Source organism: Dasypus novemcinctus, chromosome 6 (genome assembly GCF_030445035.2).
Source record: "Dasypus novemcinctus isolate mDasNov1 chromosome 6, mDasNov1.1.hap2, whole genome shotgun sequence".
Taxonomy (NCBI): Eukaryota; Metazoa; Chordata; class Mammalia; order Cingulata; family Dasypodidae; genus Dasypus; species Dasypus novemcinctus.
Genome location: NC_080678.1, coordinates 39,720,765 through 39,739,548, shown reverse-complemented (window position 1 = coordinate 39,739,548; position 18,784 = coordinate 39,720,765). Strand labels below are relative to the sequence as shown.

Below are 18,784 nucleotides of genomic sequence, written 5' to 3'. Positions count from 1 at the left end.
CAGTCTGTATTGAAAGGCATGCTTTTATTATGAACCAGAATTAGAGATACCCTTCTTTCTCATTTTGAAAAAACAAAGGCTGCCTGGATTAGACCACTTCTTGGAGTTGCTAGGATTATATGGTTTTCTAATTCTTCATTTTGAACAATAATTTTGCTGAACACAGTTCTTAAAATTACCAGTAATAAACACTGTTAAGTTAAACACACTGGGCCAAATGTGTAATGCGTGTTAAGAGAGGTGGTCATACCTGTTCCTTTATGTAGAGACATGGGTGTCTGTATTACGTTTGCTGATATATATAACCCACCACTCATCCGAGGACCAGAACAATAGCTGCAAATAAACTGGTTATCCTACTATCAGGATCATCAGTGTTGGTCTTTACAATCAGCATCACTTTAGGTAATAGCTAATCACTAACCCTGTCACAGTGGATAGCATTTGCTAGTGTGGAGACAAAAAAATCTGGATTGATAGATTAAAGAAAGCCATGTGTTTTAGTTTCCTTTGATATTTTAAAATTCGATAGTATTATTGAGACCTCTGAAGGAAATATAATCCTTTAAAAAAATTGTCAGATATAATAATGTAAAATTTGCCACTTAACCTTTATAAGTATATAATCCCATGGCATTAATTATATTTACAATGCTGTACTATCATCATAAGTTATCAAATTTTTTTCATTATCCCAAACAGAAATTTTACCAATTATGGTAACCTCTCTATATTTTCTTTTTCTTTGAATTTATTCTAGATATTTCATTCAAGTGGGATCTTGCAATATTTCTCCTTTTGTGCCTGGCTTATTTCCCCTGAACTTTATTCCATTTTATGTCTGAATAATACTTTTTTTTTTTTTTGAAATAGGTGTGTGGGACATCAATCTGTAACCATCCACTTTTATTCATTCATTCAATATTTGGAATGTGTCTGGGGTGATGCTGGGGATACTGCAAATAAAAACATAATTAAGATAATCCCAGTTCACCAGGAGCTCATAGATAGGTACAATAAAGTTATATACCTAAGTGCACCCAGATCTGTTTACCCAAATTTATACAATCATCTTTAATAAAATAAAAATAAAGTAAAACATCTGAAACTTGCATTTGTTTTATTCATGAGTTGGTACTTGGAAGTGTAGCATTGCATATGGTTCTTGGTTGGCTCCTACTGCCCTCTGCTGACTGTGAGTAACTAAGGAAGTCTGGGTCTGTGGAGATAGAGTGTGGATATCTGCTCCAGTGACTGCAGTTCCCTTTCTTTAAGGAAGTCTCCTATTTAGAAGAGGAAATGAGTATTGCAGATGAAATAAGACAGGATGGGGTGGAAATTCGGAGGGGAATGAGAACAAGCTGGTCAGGTTTTTCTAAGGAAATGAGGCTATTAGGGACTAAGCCAGAGGTTCCCAAACTTGTCTGCACATGGGAATCACCTGAGGAATGTGAAAAATCCTGACGCCTGTCACTGCTCCCAGAAATTGTGATTTAAGTGGTGTGGGGTGAGGTCTGGGTTCTGTAATTTTTTAAAAGTTAGGAATAAAAATAAAGGAAAAAAAGATAAGGAATAAAAAGTAGGGAATCACTCTAGGGTGAGGAGGATGAACAAATTTTAAAATAGTCAAAACAACTCCAGAACAATAAGCAATAGCATAAACCCACCAGGGCCCAGGATTTTTGAAAAAAAACAAAACAAACCGAAGACTAACTGCCTACCTCTGTTTTGCTAAGTACTACCCGAGAAAGGTTCCCCCAGACATATACTGCAGGACTCCCTGAAACTCAGAGCATGGAGGTGAAAGAAAACTGAGTCCAGAGATTCCAACAGGCAGACTGGGTTTTTTATTGCTCCCAAATGTGTTTAGTGTGCATAATGTTTATAAAAACTTGAAATCTGCTGCCAACACTTAAGTTGAGCACTTTCATATAAAAACCTAGGTGTCTGGCTTCTTTAAGGAACGATATCTGGCAATGCAGGGCCCGCAGAGCAGCAACAGGCCAGAGCTCAGTAGTGGCTTAGCCCGTTACTTGGGGAATCTGCTAAGGTCTCCTGCCACTTTCTCCATCAGCCAGACCCCAGTAAATATTTAATTGACCTATTCCTGCTTTTGACAGAACTAAAAACTACCTTTCTGCAATTTTCACCCACTGCCCATCTCTGGCGCCCAAAGTAAGCTCATCTCTCCTATAGGAGAGGGAGGGCTTCAACTTCTCAAAGACAGGGCTCTCACTCTCTCTTAATGTTCTCTTTTCCAATTAAATATTCCTAGTTTCTTCAGCTAGTCCTTGTGTGATACAGTGTACTTTTCACCATCCTAGTCTCTCTTGCCTGGATACATGCTTAGTGGCCAGTGTCCTTTAAATGTGATATCCAGAGTGAAATGTAAATCCTTAGAGGTATTCTGACTATTACAAGTTGTGATCTGCCTGTGACACTTTTATTGATAAAATCTGAAACACCACTAATTTTTTATAAGTGTCATCAAGTTACTGGTTGATGGTGAGCCTGTAGCCAACTGAAATCTCCAAGTTTTTTTCATATGAAATACTATGAAGTCGAGTTTCTTCACCTCAAACTTATACAACCTATTTAATTTAAATGAGGGGTTTATAGTCTAATCTTATCTTGATGATGTCATTCTGAGACTGTTCTAAGTTGTGACTATCGTCTATTATGTTAGCTATGTTGGTTTGTTCCATCCTAAAACCTGATGTTTCTGATGATTTCATCCAAATAATTGATCTTTTTAAAAAAGTTAAGGAAGATAAAGCCTTGTGAAATACCAAGAGACCAAAATCACACATTTCATTAATCAACATGTTTAAACATCTGAATAGACTACCATGTTTAAACATGTTGATTAAACATGTTGAAAAGCATAATAAGGCTGTTATGAAATATTTTTCTGCCTTTTAGGAACCAATTTATACTGTCTATTCCATTCCTGTCCTAGTGATGTAACAGCACTGTCAAGAGGAACTAGGGTAGTACTTGATGAATCCAAGTAGGTTATACTGATTACTTCCTTTTCCAAGTACTTATAAAACATCTTGCTGAATATAGACTTTAAGCTTATGAAAATTTACCCTTTCCCCATCTTTGAAAAATTGGGCTACTAGAAGATACAGCTACTTCTTGCTAATGGCTAGCTGGCTCTAGGATATACAATCCTTCCCTTTTAATTTTCACCAGATGGAAGTGAAAATCATAAAAAACTACCACTTTGGCAGAATTCCAAACTCAGGAGACCAAAGAAACAGAGACCATGCATGTAGAACCAACAGTTTGTCAACACTGAGACCTGAGACAGAACCTATAAAGAAGGAGCAAACAGGAGGCATTTGCCTACCCTAAGCCTACTTTTCAATATGAAAATTATTGGATTTACAAAGGAACCTTTAGCATAAACCACAGGCTATGACATTCTTGACACAATGACTTTGTCTCAAAAACAGGCAATGAGTTTTAAATAACTTGACCAACTTTGGAAACCGCTTGGTATGCCAATGTCATCTTCTTAGAAAAGTCCAAGTTGTATTCTACAATAAGCTCTCAAAAGCACAGTTTCAATCCTAGAAAGGTGATCCTCTGAGAATTATTTTGGGACACGTCGGAGTTCATTCATAAGCCAAAGGGCAACGCTGAGCAGAGCCAAGGAGCCTGACTGGTGAGTAGCAGCCAAAGGAGTTGGAACGTACATTAGCAGAGTGCTAATGCCCAAGCCCACCTGTTGTAACACAAGGAAGACAAGAAGAAAGGTAGTGACCAGAAATTTGGAACTGAAAACAACAGGGCATGGAAAGCCAGATATGCAAACCTCCAGATTCTCTCATCAAAACATTAAAATATATGTAATTTTAATTTCACATCAGAATGAAGGAAATTCAAACAAAATAAATAAACCTAAAGCTCCCCTTATCCTTTCCCCAATCCCAGTTCCCCTCTTCAAAGGTAGCCACTGTTACCAGTTTCTAGATAATTGTACTTCTGTATACATTTTTATAGACGAAACATAGTTTTGTGCTTTTAAAAAATACAGGGGACAGAAGCGGATTTGTCTCAACTGATAAGAGACAAATAGGAGGTCCAGGATTCAAACCCAGGGCCTCCTGGCCCGTGTGGTAAGCTGGCCCATGTCCAGTGCTGATGTGCGCAAGGAGTGCTGTGCCACATGGGTGTTCCTCCCTGTAGGGGAGCACCACGTACAAGGAGTGCGCCCCTCAAGGAGAGCTACCCTGAGCAAAGAAAGCGCAGTCTGCCCAGGAGTGGTGCCATACACATGGAGAGCTGATGCAGCAAGATGACACAGCAAAGAGAGACACAGATTCCTGGTGCCACTGACATTAGTTGGCTCTAGGAACTGATCCTGGAACTTGTGGAGTGGAAGAGAAGCGATCATTCTCTTGTGCCACTTCATTCCCTGATCTGCTGTGTCTCTTATTCTCTCTTCTCTATTTGTTGCATCATCTTGCTGTGTCAGCTCTCTTGCACCAGGCAGCACTCCTGTATGGGACAGTACTCCATGCGGGCCAGCTCTCCACAGGCCAGCTTGCCTTCACCAGGAAGCCCTGGGCATCAAACCCTGGACCTCCTATATGGTAGATGGGAGCCCAACTGCTTCAAACATCCACTTCCACTTCCCTGCAACTTGCTATTAATATGTCTTCAGATCTTATTTTAAGCTGCTGTACAATATTCTACAGTATGGATGTGCCAAAATTGTGTCTTTAACAATTTAGGTTATTCCTAGTTTTTCACTATTAGGATAATGCTATAATGAATTTCCTTGTACATAACTCTGTGCATTAGAATATCTTTGGGGGCAGACATTAGTAAGTCAATTTGCTGGGTCAGAGTATTATACATTTGACATAAAAAATATATATATATATATATGTATGTATTTTTGTTGTTGTTGCTAAACTGCCCTCTAAACAAAGCTACACCAACGCATGTTCTCACCAAGAATATATGGAGGTATCCTTCTTCCTATACCCATGCCAATACTTATTATTCTTTTTGTTTTTCTTTTTCCAATCTGACAGGCACAAAATGGTACTTATTATTTTAATTTCCTCTTCCCTGATCATGAATGAGGTTAAACAGCTTTTCACATGTATTGGCCATTCATCATTCCTCTTCTGAGAATTGTAATTTGATGTCCTTATTTTATTTTCTATTATTAATCTTTTAGTTAGTTGTAAATATTGAAAATAGTTTCTCCTAGTCTGTCGCCTTTCTTTTTTAACTTTGTTTTAAGGAGCTCCTCAGACCAAAAGACATGGTTTATACCTGTGTATATGCCAAAGCCAGCAGAGTCACTGCTGCCATCTTGGTCCTTCGAGGAAGGGGAATTCTCCGGGACAGGAAGTAAAGTACTGTAATGGCAGTGACTGAAGTGATTCCCTGCAGGAAGGAAAGAGTGTTTCATCACAAGTGTCAGTAAGAAATTTCCACCTTCTTGGTTTCTGCCCACCTTACATGTATCTCCTCCAGGACCCCCGAGCAAGTGCTCTACTTGCTGGGTCAGTCACAGTAACCCCTGTGCAGGTCTGTCCCTGAGTCCTCCTCCTCACTCTCTTACATGGTTGTGGTCTTCTGCTTGCCTCTTAATTGCTGGTGTTATTCAGGGCTCTACCTAAAGTTTCTCCACATATCACTTCATATACATTCACTCTCTCTCAATCTTATTCACCTTCAAATGTGGGCACTCCCAGATGTGGCCCTCACTTTTAAAATCACTCTTTGCAAAATCACTAATTTTATCTCTATTATAATCTCATATTTTAAAAGGCAAGGCTGACCCAAGGGCACAGCACATAAGCGTTATTATTTTCCTGGGTTGAGTGGAGAAGGTAATGCTAAAAAAAGATCTAAAGTCTCATTTTCATTTGCACCCCTTCAGAACAAGGCCCCTCTCCTCTAATGTGGTATCAGAGAATGTTTTTCTATTCTATTTCTATTTCACTTTCTTTTCAGAGCTGTCCAGAACGACAATTTCAACCAGACTTTACTTATTCTAAAATGTTGTGTGGAGGTAGGGACTGAGGCCACACAAAGTAACCTGTTTGAGCCTCAGCATTCTCTTTGGATATCCGAGTCCTCTGACCTTGCTCTTGGGATGTATACTATGATCATCTCACACTCAATATACCTCAATCTGAGGACATGCTCCTAGGAGGATGAAGCACTCAATGCTCATTCCAATAGTCCCATTTCTGTGGGTCATGTTTTAGGCATGCCACAGAAGAAACTCTGGGATCCCTTTTAACCTTTCTTCATCCTTATCCCTAATAGCCAATCTTATTAATAGTCTATTCCTTTAAAAACTCTTAGATTAACGATTCTTATCAAGTCCCACTCCCACCATGCAACTCTCACTTGCATTACTGCAATAGCACTCTGCTTCTTGCCGGTCTCCTTGCTGCTGCTCTTTCCCCGCTCCAGTCTATCATGCGCAGGCTACCCAGCCAATCTTAACATGGACCATGGCAGGCCCTTAATAAGTATTAGTTTATGTGAAATGAAAAGTCATATGCGCTCAGCAGCCATCTGTCTTTGTACTCTCTTCTCTATTCAACATCATTTCCACGAAATGACTCTCCTAAGTGTGTGCAGATTGAGGGAGGTTATCACTTGCCAGGCATTAAAAGGCATATTAGAACCTTGGGAAGCTGGCAGACTCCTGGAAGCCAGAATTTGGCTGGAGTGGATATGTGTAATTAGGACAAAAACATCAGATTAGAAAACTGTTACTAGAATTTCTTCAAAAAGATAAGGAAACATAGTTCCCACTCTACCCTCTACTGTTGCCATCAGTGCTTCACTGTCACTCCAAGGCTGTGAGGTTCCCTGTGCTTAATAGCAGGTAACCACCAGCCAGACTTACCAGTATACGGTGATCAAACTGCACCATGGTGGGATTCTCAAAAACATTCCTTAGGATGGGGGAAAAGGTGAAGAGATCCTCTGGGATCCAGGATTCTCCCATCTTGGGGAAGGAGTTGTAAACAAGCCCAGCATCTAGTCCTGCCACAAAAGCTCCTGCATTCCAAGGTAAACTGGTGTTTATTCAAATGAAAGAAAGAAGAGACCAAATACTAGTTCTGTGCAGACAAAAAGTAGTCATATACATAGTAGGGGTTCTCAAACCAGTATATTTATCAAAATTATATATGTCATGATCAGGGAAACATTAAGGCAAAAAAAACAATGACAAAAAACTGAGGGGAGTGTATATAGCTCAGTGGTTGAGTACCTGCCTCCCATGTACGAGATCCTGGGTTCAATCCCTAGTACCTCCTAAAAAGAAACAAAAAACAAAACTGCATCCTCACCTGCTTCCACCCCAAGATTCTGATGTGCCTCCCCTAGAGGAGTGGACTAGAAGCCCTGGAGAGCGCCTCCCCCCACCCCCCCCGCACTGAGGCCCACTGATTGATTTTGGAAATGATCTTCTCCAGATATCTCTGTGCTTTACTCTCTCATTTCCTCAGGTCTGCACTCAAATGTCACCTTATCAAAGAGCTCCTCCCTGATGATTCTATATAAAGCAGCACTCTCCCCAGCCCACCTCTCTTTATCCCCTTATTTGGTTTTTTCATTTTCGGCACCATCTGACATATGTATTTGTAGTTTATTATCTGTCTTCCCCCATTTACATAGTAAGGGTGTAATAAATGTAAGTTGAAATGAATGCAAACTAAATCTTGGATGAAAAGAGGGTATCGAATTGAGATGACTGGTCTGTTATTTATGATCAAAGAGGATTCAGGGCAGGTTAGGTCACATTACTTATTTTTATGAATGCTATTTATAAAGCCAAAATTCAGCTCTTCCACCAAAAAAAAAGGGGGGTGGGGTCTGGGTGGATCATTAGTTTGAATCAATATTATTTTTCTTCTAGAGTAATGCTGTCTAATAGACCCTTCTGTGATGATGGAAATGTTCCCTATTTGTAATGTCTAAAACAACAGCCACTAATATATGTGGTTACTAAACTCTGAAATGTGGCTAGTATTACTGAGGAATTATAATTTTTTTTAAACATAGTTTTTAATTTTTTAAAAGATACTTAGATTATATAAATATTACATATATTATTTAATTTTAATTAACTTAAATGTAAGCAGCCAGACAAGGCTAGTAGTTATTGTATTGGATAGTGCAATTCTACAGTGAGAGAGGTAGAAGCCTGTGTAGTTTAGCAAATAAGAAAAGACCTCTGTTGTTCTCTCTGTCCTGCTGAACTCTCCCCTTAGATTATCACTGAAGGCAGGCCTTTTGTTTCATGCATCTTGGTGCAATGTAAAAATAACACAAATTATTTCCATTATAATAGCAGCTAACATTTAAATAGCCTTTGCTATATACCAGGTACAGTTCTAAGCACTTTACATATGTTACTCATACTATAATCATCATCTCCATTTTGTAGATGAGGTCACTGAGCCAAGAGAGGTTACACAGCTTGCCCAAGGTCACATAACTCATAGGTGGTAGAGCCAGGATTTGAACCTAGGCAGTCTGGATCCAAGTAAATGCACAATCTTTTGTTGAACTGACTGGAAAGTAGGATTCTTGGAAGGGAGGAAGGAAAAGAAAACAGAGGGTGAAGATGGTGGGTATGAGAGAGGCAGGTCTGAAAGGGAATTCAAGGATATAGGAGGAAGGATAAAGTATCAGGAAAGAGATCCCATCTTAGAGTGGAATGAAAAATAGGCCATCTTTTATAAGAGTCCTACCTGAGAGAGCTGTAAGGAACACTAGGCCTGCTGTTCCATAAGCAAATCGTCTTAACCGTAGGAGTTGACGGGTTTCAGGTAACTAAATAAGAAAGAAAATCATTCAAATAAACTGTACTACAGGAACTATGGGAGGCAGTAAAACTCTCCAAGGCCAAACCCAAGTGACAAATTAAGTTCAGGTCTTTCCTGACTCCACACCGACATTAAGTAATCCCAGCAGACATACTTTCAATTTGCCTTCCCTGCCATCCTGTACATCTTGTGAAGGCAGGGAACTGCCAATGGTCACGTTTACTGCAGTAATGCAAGCCAAGTGTTTGGAATACAGTTATTCAACATACATCTGTTTAATTGAATGATTTGCATTATTCAGGGAAAAAATGCTTTGCCATGGCTGAAATGATATGGCTTAAGATATGGGACTAGATTTTAATATTGTGTATGATACTGACTGCTTAGCAAATAGAGTCAAAATTAAAATTGCATAAAATGCCTAGAGTGGAGATTCTTGTACTTCATATTTTTAGTCAAGTCAAAATAGATTTGTTTTTATTTTTACAACAGCCAACTTCTGATACCAATCAATAAATCAACCAATATTTATTAAGAACTTTATAAACAGGAAACTATGAAGATACAAATGAATTTAGTCAGAGTCCCACCCTCAAATGGTTTATAATCTAGTATGTGAAAAGTAGATATCATTTCTAAAATATCATAAGATTATAAACACTGTCCAAAGAACTTTCTGCAATGATAGAAATGTTCTACATTTGTGCTCTTCAAGGTCAGGCACTAGCCACATGTGGCTTATGAGGACTTGAAATGTGGCTAGTACAACTAATTACAATTTAAATATCCACGTGTGGTTGGTAGGTGTTGGATAGCATAGCACTATATTGTGAATTGACTACATAATCTTAAATCCTTTCTGTAATTAGGTGGAATATAAATTAGAAAAAAAAAAGAGAAAAACACTTCATTATAATTAGAAAAATATTAGTAACCATTAAGAGTACAATTTCAGTAGAAGTAGAGTGTGTTTACGAGTGTGTGGGTGAACATGTGACTGTATATGTAGAGGGGACAGGTAAATAAGCCAGATTATAGAGATTGGAAAAAAAAAAAAGAATGGATTATCAGGAAGCAGAAGCTATAGATATAGGCAACATATTTTAGAAATTTGGTTTTGATAGGAGAAAAGGAATAACTCAGATGTGGACTGTCTCCTACATCAAAGTTTAACCCAATCTGGCTTCTGAGTGGAGATGACTGCCAAGTCAACATCTCCATTTCCAGGCCTCACTTTCTCCTGGGATCCAGGCCACTAGCTCCAAATACCTATTGCTTGACTCTATTTGAGAGTTCTAAGGCACCTCAAACTTCTTTCCATGAACAGTGAATCCAGGTCAACCCAAGATTTCAATGCCTAATATATATTAATTTTTTTTTCTAGAAAAAAATGTTCTATAGGGATGTTGTATCTCAAGACCTCTATTATAAATGAGGGCCTCTAAGAAAAGTTTATACCTTGCATTTAAATCAAAGCATAAAATGTAAAAACTATTACTTTCCTTGAATTAGCATGCAGCTGATATGCTTTTGGACAAGATCCTTAAGGTTTACTATCTTTTTAGACTTGATGAACAGTAGGTCCCCATCTAAAGAACAAACAACACAACAGGTTCTTGCACACCCCTAAAGGTTCAGAAATAGCTCGTTTTTGGCCTTCCTTCACTCGCCATCCACCATGTTTCAAGGAGTCAGAATTAAAGTGGTTGGGATATCTCCTATTGTTGGGGTGCCTTCCCACTTTTTTACTTAAATGTGTATTGTCAACAATAGATGGTGCTGACAAGATAGTCAGCACCTATTCAGCTTCTTTGAATAAGTTGCTCCAGCTCAACAAACACAATAACTGCATATTTTTATTTGTAGTTCCAAAGTTCAGTGTTTCTCGAAGATTTGGTTACATCTCATTTCTGGTAAATTGGTAGATGTTACTTGAGAGAATCCATGCATTTTGACCCATCAGAACAAGAATTCCTATTTTCCTGACCTTGTCACAGCATCTCTGCAGATGTGCTAAAGTAGGTAGACTGAATTGTTTTTTTACCTTATGCTGAGGGAGGAGCAATGAGAGCGAGGTCCACAAACTGGCGCAATAAAGAACAAGGGCTGATCCTAGGTGGGCAGCGAGGCGGTACTGACTGACCCGAGGGATGTCATGGGAGTCTGGTTTTTCTTCTAGTCCACTTTTCACCATATACCACCCTAACAGACCCTAGAACCAAAAAAAGGGGGGTAAATTAAGCAAGGTTGAAATGTCCACTCAACTGTACTCTCTAAGAAAATGAGTTACCAGGAGTACTCCATATCTGACTGACCCTTCCTTTCCATACCCTCCCATATCCCCAGTTTCCCAGCAATCATGACCTATCTACATTTCCACACATGGCACCAAAATACTTAACTTAGATTAATTTTTTATTGAAGTATAATCCAAATGTAAAAAGTATACAAGTGTATGGCTCACTGAATCAAACTGAATACATGCTGGTAACCAGCACCCAGATAAAACTAACAGAATCTTATCACGCCCCTCATGCCCTCTTCCAGGCACTATCTACCCCCACAGGAAACCACTATCCTGACTTCTAACAGTATATATTAGTTTTGTGTGTCTTTGTACTCTATATTAATAAAATCAAACAATATGTACTCTTTTGTGTCATATACTTATATTTTGAGATTCATGTTGCAAATTGTTCATTCTCATTGGGTATTATTCCATTATGTGAATATGCCAAAACTTGGTCCATTCTACAGTTGATGGGCATATAAATATAAATGCCAGTTTTTGGTTACTATGAATAATGCTGCTATGAACATGTTAGTACATATCTCTTGGTGATCATATGTACACATTTCTATAGGGTATATGCTTAGGAGTAGAATTGTTGATTCATGAGATATATACATGTTCATAGTATGTATTAGCATGTATTACCAAAAAGTTTTTCAACCCTACTCTTTTAAAATCTTTACAAAGTCTTTTTTGTGATCATAAAAGGCATCTTTTATTGAAAAATTAAAAGTGCATGGTCAAATGTGAAAGATTCCTTATAATCTCACTCTTCCAAAGATTAATAGATTAAAAATTGGTATATCCATCCTCCAAGACTTTACACTTATGTATGTATTTTTTAAATGACACAATTGGATCATACTATACCATATTTACTATATATATATATATCCTGTTCTGTATCCTGTTTGTTTTTTAAACTCTGTGATATATTCCTGGTATCTTTCTATGTTGGTACCTACAGCTCTATTTTATTATTCGCATTTTTCTAATCTTTAGCACTTTTTCTGATCAAAGAAATATATATAATTTAAAAAATTAAAAAAAAAAAGTACAAGTCTGTCATCATTTAGATCCTTCTCCCCTGAAATTGTTTTTTCACTATATTATTTTGCCATCAACACCAAAAAATTCTCCAATCTGTCCCTACTTTCTCCCATTTAATAAAGGAATCTTTTCCCCACCCTTGTCATTTGCTTTTTAGGTATTAAAGCTACCAGCATTTAAAAACATGGGAAGCAGGTCCTGGGTGAAGCTTTAACCCCCACTTAAAGTCATTCACCAGAATAGCAGGTATTTTCCATCCCTCTGCAGAACATGCTAGTGAATACTCATGCACCCTAAACACTCCAGTGGGAAAGCTACTCTCTAGAATGGCCACATACTTTTTTCTGTTCCCATCATCTAATAAACATTAGAAGCAGTGTTTATCAAAGTCAGTTGTGCTGGTTCCCAAACCTATTTACACCCAGCTACATTTGTTATCATAAATATTTGATATAACTTAAAATGATGTAAACCAGTGAAATAAGAGAATAGAGAGTTGTTCTAATGAAAACTAGACTGAATGCCTTGCAAAAGCTTGATAAAGGTGAGTGCTTAAAAAAAATTATTGTTTATTTAGGTAAGAGTAAAGCAAATATAAAAGTTTTGGTGGAAAATTACAAATATCTGTAAGGCTTTGCATGCAGACTGCTTTACAAGTGTCTAAGTTCGCATAACTCTTTAAGGAAAATGAACTGGAAATCACAGCTGATTGAGTAAGAGATAGGAAGCTAAATTCAAATCAGGGGACTCATAGTCAAGGAAAGGCTCTGGCCTTTCAGGGAAAAAAAAAAAGTTTAAGTTTAATGTTTATGGTATGTATTATATTCTATGAGTCTCAGTTTTACCTGACTTTTTTGGTTAACCCAACAACTCTCACTTCTAATCATAATAGGTAAAATTCAGCCTTTTGATCCCACCCTAAGTCAGTAGAATCAAAGCAACTAGGTGAGATTTACTCCACCTTTTAAAAATCTATACCCTTCAAGAAACCTTTTTGAGCATTTCTTTCCCCCTTTGAGATTACCCTGGATGTTCTAATTATCTTGATTTCATCTGCATCAGATTTTGGAAGATGAAGTGCGATGTGACAGACCCTGCTTTCTTTCTCCTAGAACCCTGTCTGCCATCTTCAATTTCTGCCCCCCTTGGAGTCTGTCTTTAGTGGTTTTTTTCCTTCATCCTAAAATAAACCTTCATTTTGTTCCACCTACTCTCCCCTCATCTCTACTAAGACTTTTATTATTGTCTCTTTTTTGTTTGTGAATTGCTTTCATTTCTTCTCTACTATTTCCCTCTTTATCTCCTTCTAATTTGTTCGTATTCTTACCACTTCTGAGTTATAAATTAACTAATAAACTTTCTCCTGATCAAACTATGATGCTGTTACTTTGGTGCTTTGATATTCTGCAGCCTCATCCTTAGGACCTCTACACCTTGAACCAAGTACCTCTATGGGTCTTCTCTCATACTCCATTTCTTGACTTTCAATCTCATCTAACACATTAATTGTGGAAGTTTTGCAAAGCTCTTTTCCTTAAGAAGAGTTCAATTTATGTGGTTTGCATCACCATTTATGCTTGAATATCTCTCAGCTATACCTGCGTTCTAAGAGCCTTCATCCCACAAAATGTCTCTATCTTTTGGAATTTTCCTATTCTTTCTGGAGCCATTTTAGCATAGGGATACCACTTCCCCATACAGCAGGCAATCAGCAAGAGGCAGGAGACAAGAACAAAGAAAGACATGATGAGAAAAAAAATCTAATTCTTGTGACACACACGAAATATTTACTGAGTGCTTAATAGATACCAGGCACTAAAATAAGGCTTTATATGCATTATATCATTTAATATTCATACAACCTAAATGATAAGCACCATTATTCTTATTCTTATTTACAGGTAAAGAAATCAGAGCTTACAGAGAACTTATCTGTGATACCAAAATTCATGCTGTTATCCACTTATGTTGCCTCAAAGATTACTTCCTTAAAAACAATGCCTTCTAGTCAATCACCACACCAGAGAGCCAAGAGTGCCTACAACTTAAAGCAGGAGAATTGCACCCAGCATCCATGTGGAATCTAAGCCCGCTCTTGATGTAGATGTAGAGTGGACACAACCATTCCAAGGTCCACAGGATGGAGGAATAGAGTATGGAATAAAGTAGACTTACTGATATTCTATTCATGAACTATTGTGATTAGTAATCGAAGAAAATGTGGCATTGGTGTGGAGAAAGTGGCAATGGTGGCTGCTGGGGGTGGGGAGTGGAAAGAAGAGAGGAGATGTGGGGGCGTTTTCAGGACTTGGAGTTGTCCTGGGTGGTGCTGCAGGGACAGTTACCAGATACTGTATGTCCTCCCATGGCCCACTGGGTGGACTGTGGGAGAGTGTGGGCTATGATGTGGACCACTGACAATGAGGTACAGTGGTGCTCAGAGATGTATTCACCAAATGCAATGAATGTCCCACAATGATGGAGGAGATTGTTGTTATGGGGGGAGGAGTGGGGGGAGGGGAGTGGGGGGTGTATGGGGACCTCATATTTTTCGAATGTAATATTAAAAATAAATAAAGACAAAATAAAACAAAACAAAAACAATGCCTTCTAGGAAGCTCCATGGAGTATCTCTGGGTCCCTAACTTTGAATAATTCTCACCTGGAAGCAGACTAAGCCACAGAGGGCAAGGACACGTCCTTTCATGCCTCGACTGAGCCAGCCCTTTCTCCAAAAGTAAGCTGCAGGCAGGATGTAGGCAAGGCCTACAAGGCGCCCCCACATTCGGTGTGAGTACTCCATGTACCAGATGAACTTGAATTCTGCCAATGTCATATCATGGTTCAAGCTGGATGAAAAGAAAAGTCAAAGCAGATGAAATATCCATCTAATTTTTATTTCTTAGGGATCTGTGAAGCACAATAAAGCAAAGCACAATAAAACAAGGTATGCCTATATCAAGAAATAAAGGAACATGACCATTCTAAGTGTTTAGATAACCAAACAATTAAGTGGGCCTAGAAGGATGTTTACCTGATTTTTTCAATACTTACATTTTAAATTCTGGAAATTGCTGGTATTTTTGGAATTCTGCTTCCCATTCCTCTTGGCTTGTAGGTGGCTTCATCTCCTTTACTAAATGCCAATCTACCATTGACAGCCCAGATTCCGTCAACCTTAGGATAGGAAAGAAATTTTTTGGTGTGTATGTGATATACTGGATTACTCATAAATGGTTTTTTATGCCATCAAGTGGATCTGAACTTAACCCCTCCAAAGGTAAACACATTGTTTTCTCTCTTTTTTTGAGGTACTAGGGGTGGGGATTGACCTCATATGTGAGAAGCTGGTGAGCAACCACTGAGCCACGTTGGCTTCCCTGAGTTGGTTTGTTTTGTTTTGTTTTGCTTATTCTTTGTTCTTGGTTTATTTCTTTTTTCAGGAGGCACTGGGAACAAAACCCAGGACCTCCTATGTGGGAGGTAGGCATTCAACTGCTTGAGCCACATCCACTCCGTTTTATCTTTTGACACCTTTCTCTGTTTACTTCTTAGAATTTTGGCAGAAATAGCAGCCATGAGGTACAAATTTCTTTTCGCTCTTATTCTCTCAATCCTTTTATTATTAAAATCTCCCCGGGAAGTGGAAGTGGCCCAAGTGATTAGGTTTCCATCTACCATATAGGAGGTCCAGGGCTCGATTCCCGGGGCCTCCTGGTGAAAGCAAGCTGGCCTATGTGGCAAGCTGGTCCGAGCAAAGAGTGGGCCTGCACGGAGTGCAGACCCACAAGGAGTGCTGGCCCACACAAAGAGCTGGCACAGCAAGATGATGCAACAAAAAGAGGAGAAACAACAAGAGATGCAGCAGATCAGGGAGCTGAGAGATTGAGTGCCTTTCTTCCACTCCAGAAGGTCCCGGGATTGGTTCTCAGTGCCACCTTAAAAGAAGACAAGCAGACACAGAACACACAATCAATGGACACAGATAGCAGACAGCAAGTGCAAAACAATGGGGCAGGGGAGAAATAAATCAATAAATCTTTAAAATTAAATAAATAAATAAATAAATAAATGCTCCCTACTTCTTTTTTTCACTATGATTCTTTGACAGGCATAATCAACCCTTAGACCAAAGAAATGCTTCCTAAATGCAGCATTCTTTACACAAGGAAAAGAGATTTATTACAGCTATAAAAAAAGTTTAGGTTCTTGAGTGAATCTAAAGTCAACAAAACTCAAATTTTCAGTTTCCCATAACAGCCTATACAATACTCAATAAAGTAATTTGAAAGAATCTTAAAGAAATACGGGCACAGGGACTGTTGAGAGAATTTGAGGAACACATACTGTATTAAATTCAGAAAGTATTTTCTCCAAAAGGAGCTAGGGCTTCTAAAATAAAAGGCTGATTCTAAGCCTAAGGGAGGAAATATATAAGATGAGCCTGGAACATTTTATCATAACAGAAGGTAAGGGAACTAGTCAAACATTACCGAAGTCTGGTTAAAAAGACTCAAGAGTCAACCTGAAGAGGCTCACATCACCATCATCTTGCAATGGATTAAGACATATCAAATATGTTTAAATCTATGAGCTCATAATGATACTGAAAAAACTCAAACACCTATACACCTTACTGGTTATCTTTGGAAGATGCATGGGAACCAATTTATTATTTTGAGAATTGGTAGGTAAAGGGAAAGATTCAAATATTTCTCCTGCCTTTCCTATGCAAACTACACTTAAGGATAACCAAATACTTAATGAGGGAAAGTTTCTCTTTAGAGTTGATAATATAATTAAAATATTACGATTTTGCAACACTAATGAAATAATAGATATAGGCAATGGTTATCAGCTATTCTGCTTTTTTGTTGTTGTTTTTTTTAGGTACCAGGGCCAGGATTGAGTCCAGGACCTCATAAGTGGGAAGCTGTCATTCAACCAACAAGCCACACTGGCTCCCCTGAGTTGGCTCCTTCATCCGTTTGCTTGTTATTTGTTTCTGTTTTTAGGAGACACCAGGAACCAAACCCAGGACCTCCCATGTGAGAAGCAGGCACTCAACTACTTGAGTCAGATCCACTTCCTGGTCATCAACTGTTGACATTTCTAAGAGATACTGGACATTATGGATATTCTAATGGATTTAAACACCGTCACCTAGGAAGTATTTTTGCGTTCTCCTACCGCATTTTATCCTGATCAAGCAACTACCAGTTACAGGAAATATAAAGGACAAAGGTACATGTTAAACTACACCACAGTTAAGTAATAGCAAAATCCAGACACTGGGAGACTTTATAGGACAAATGATTTGGGTTTCTTCATCAACAACAACAAAACTGGCAAGCAGAGAGAGAGAGGGAGAGAGGGAAGAAGAGAACCTATAGGATTAAAGTGACCTAAGAAACATATTAACAACTGTGATATTTGGAACTTTTCTGGGTTTAAGTCAAACAAACTGTAAAAAAAAAAAAAAAAAAGACAAATTTGAACTGGGGAGATACTTAAAAAAAGCAACAAACCCACCAACAATGCAGAGCTAACAGTTAAGGCTTAAACCAATCTCTATGAAGGGCTCCTACTAAAACCCTAAACTGTTCTCTGGCAGGGCAAACCATCAGACATGTCCCCTCTTCAGGCCTTAAGTTTCTCCATCTCTAAAATAAAGGAGCTAGACTAGATGATCTATAAGGTCCTTTCCATCTTGGGCATCTACAGATGGCTCAAAGAGCTGACTTTCTAGTGATTACTCACCGAGTTACTCCACCAAGAATAACTGCTCCAGCCACTGTTCCACTGCAGATCAGGAGCCATCGGCCCACCACCCGCTCAGCAGCCTTCGAGGGAAGGGGCACTGTACCCCTTCCAGACTGCAAAGCTACTTCAGAAATGGTGCTGTACTGCCTTGGCCTCAAGGGGCGCCTGATCCCACAGCTGCAACCACACTAGGGATCAAGACAGACAAATTACAACTGGAGAAGGAAAGGGCCGTGCTCCACTGCTGAACACATTTAACCCCACTCTGTCTGAGGCAGAGTATCCTGTCAGGAAGGTACTGACACACCCCTACCACCGCTGTCACGGTAAGTCATCATCTCTTACCTGGATAATGGAATTCACCTTTCAAGTGGTTTTCCTGCCACCAGCCTTGCCTCCTTCCCATCCATCCTGAGCCTTCTGGTTTCTGTATTCTTCTCCCAGACTCAACTTTATACTTTAGATATAGGGCATTTTCTTTCTTTTCTAGGTCTTTACACATGACTTCTTTCTGTCTGGGACACTCCCTGAACTTTGATTGCGAATACCTACTGAAGGTCTCAGTTTAGATGTCCCCTTCTCTGGGAAGTATTTCCTGACCTTCCCAAGTCTGCATTAGGCACCCTCCAGGCATCCTCCCATAGTACACTGTACCTCCCCTATCTCAGCTCTTACCTCCTTAACACACTTCATGGTCATTTGTTTGTACCTCTGACTAAGCTTTGAGCTCGGAGATGGAAGGGTCAGGTCAGAGGCTGACTCTTTCCCTCCTGTAACCTTTGTGTCTAGAACAGTGCTCCCACCCAATTAGACCTTAATAAAGATTTGACAAATGAGTTAATAAATGAATGGT

General features: G+C 38.9%; 1 protein-coding gene across 1 annotated transcript in view; it reads right to left on the bottom strand.

The window, feature by feature from the left end:
• Window positions 1-889: 889 nt before the first annotated feature.
• The window catches only part of COX15 (cytochrome c oxidase assembly homolog COX15), a 103,806-nt gene continuing 85,911 nt past the window's right edge, over window positions 890-18,784 (bottom strand). The window contains exons 4-11 of the mRNA XM_004467142.4: window positions 17,929-18,119; window positions 15,223-15,345; window positions 14,831-15,017; window positions 10,870-11,037; window positions 8,751-8,832; window positions 6,896-7,050; window positions 5,299-5,412; window positions 890-3,733 (exon numbers count right to left, since the gene is read on the bottom strand). Of these exons, the coding sequence (XP_004467199.2) occupies window positions 3,602-3,733; window positions 5,299-5,412; window positions 6,896-7,050; window positions 8,751-8,832; window positions 10,870-11,037; window positions 14,831-15,017; window positions 15,223-15,345; window positions 17,929-18,119 (1,152 nt within the window). The 3' untranslated portion in view covers window positions 890-3,601. The remainder of the gene's footprint in view (window positions 3,734-5,298; window positions 5,413-6,895; window positions 7,051-8,750; window positions 8,833-10,869; window positions 11,038-14,830; window positions 15,018-15,222; window positions 15,346-17,928; window positions 18,120-18,784) is intronic.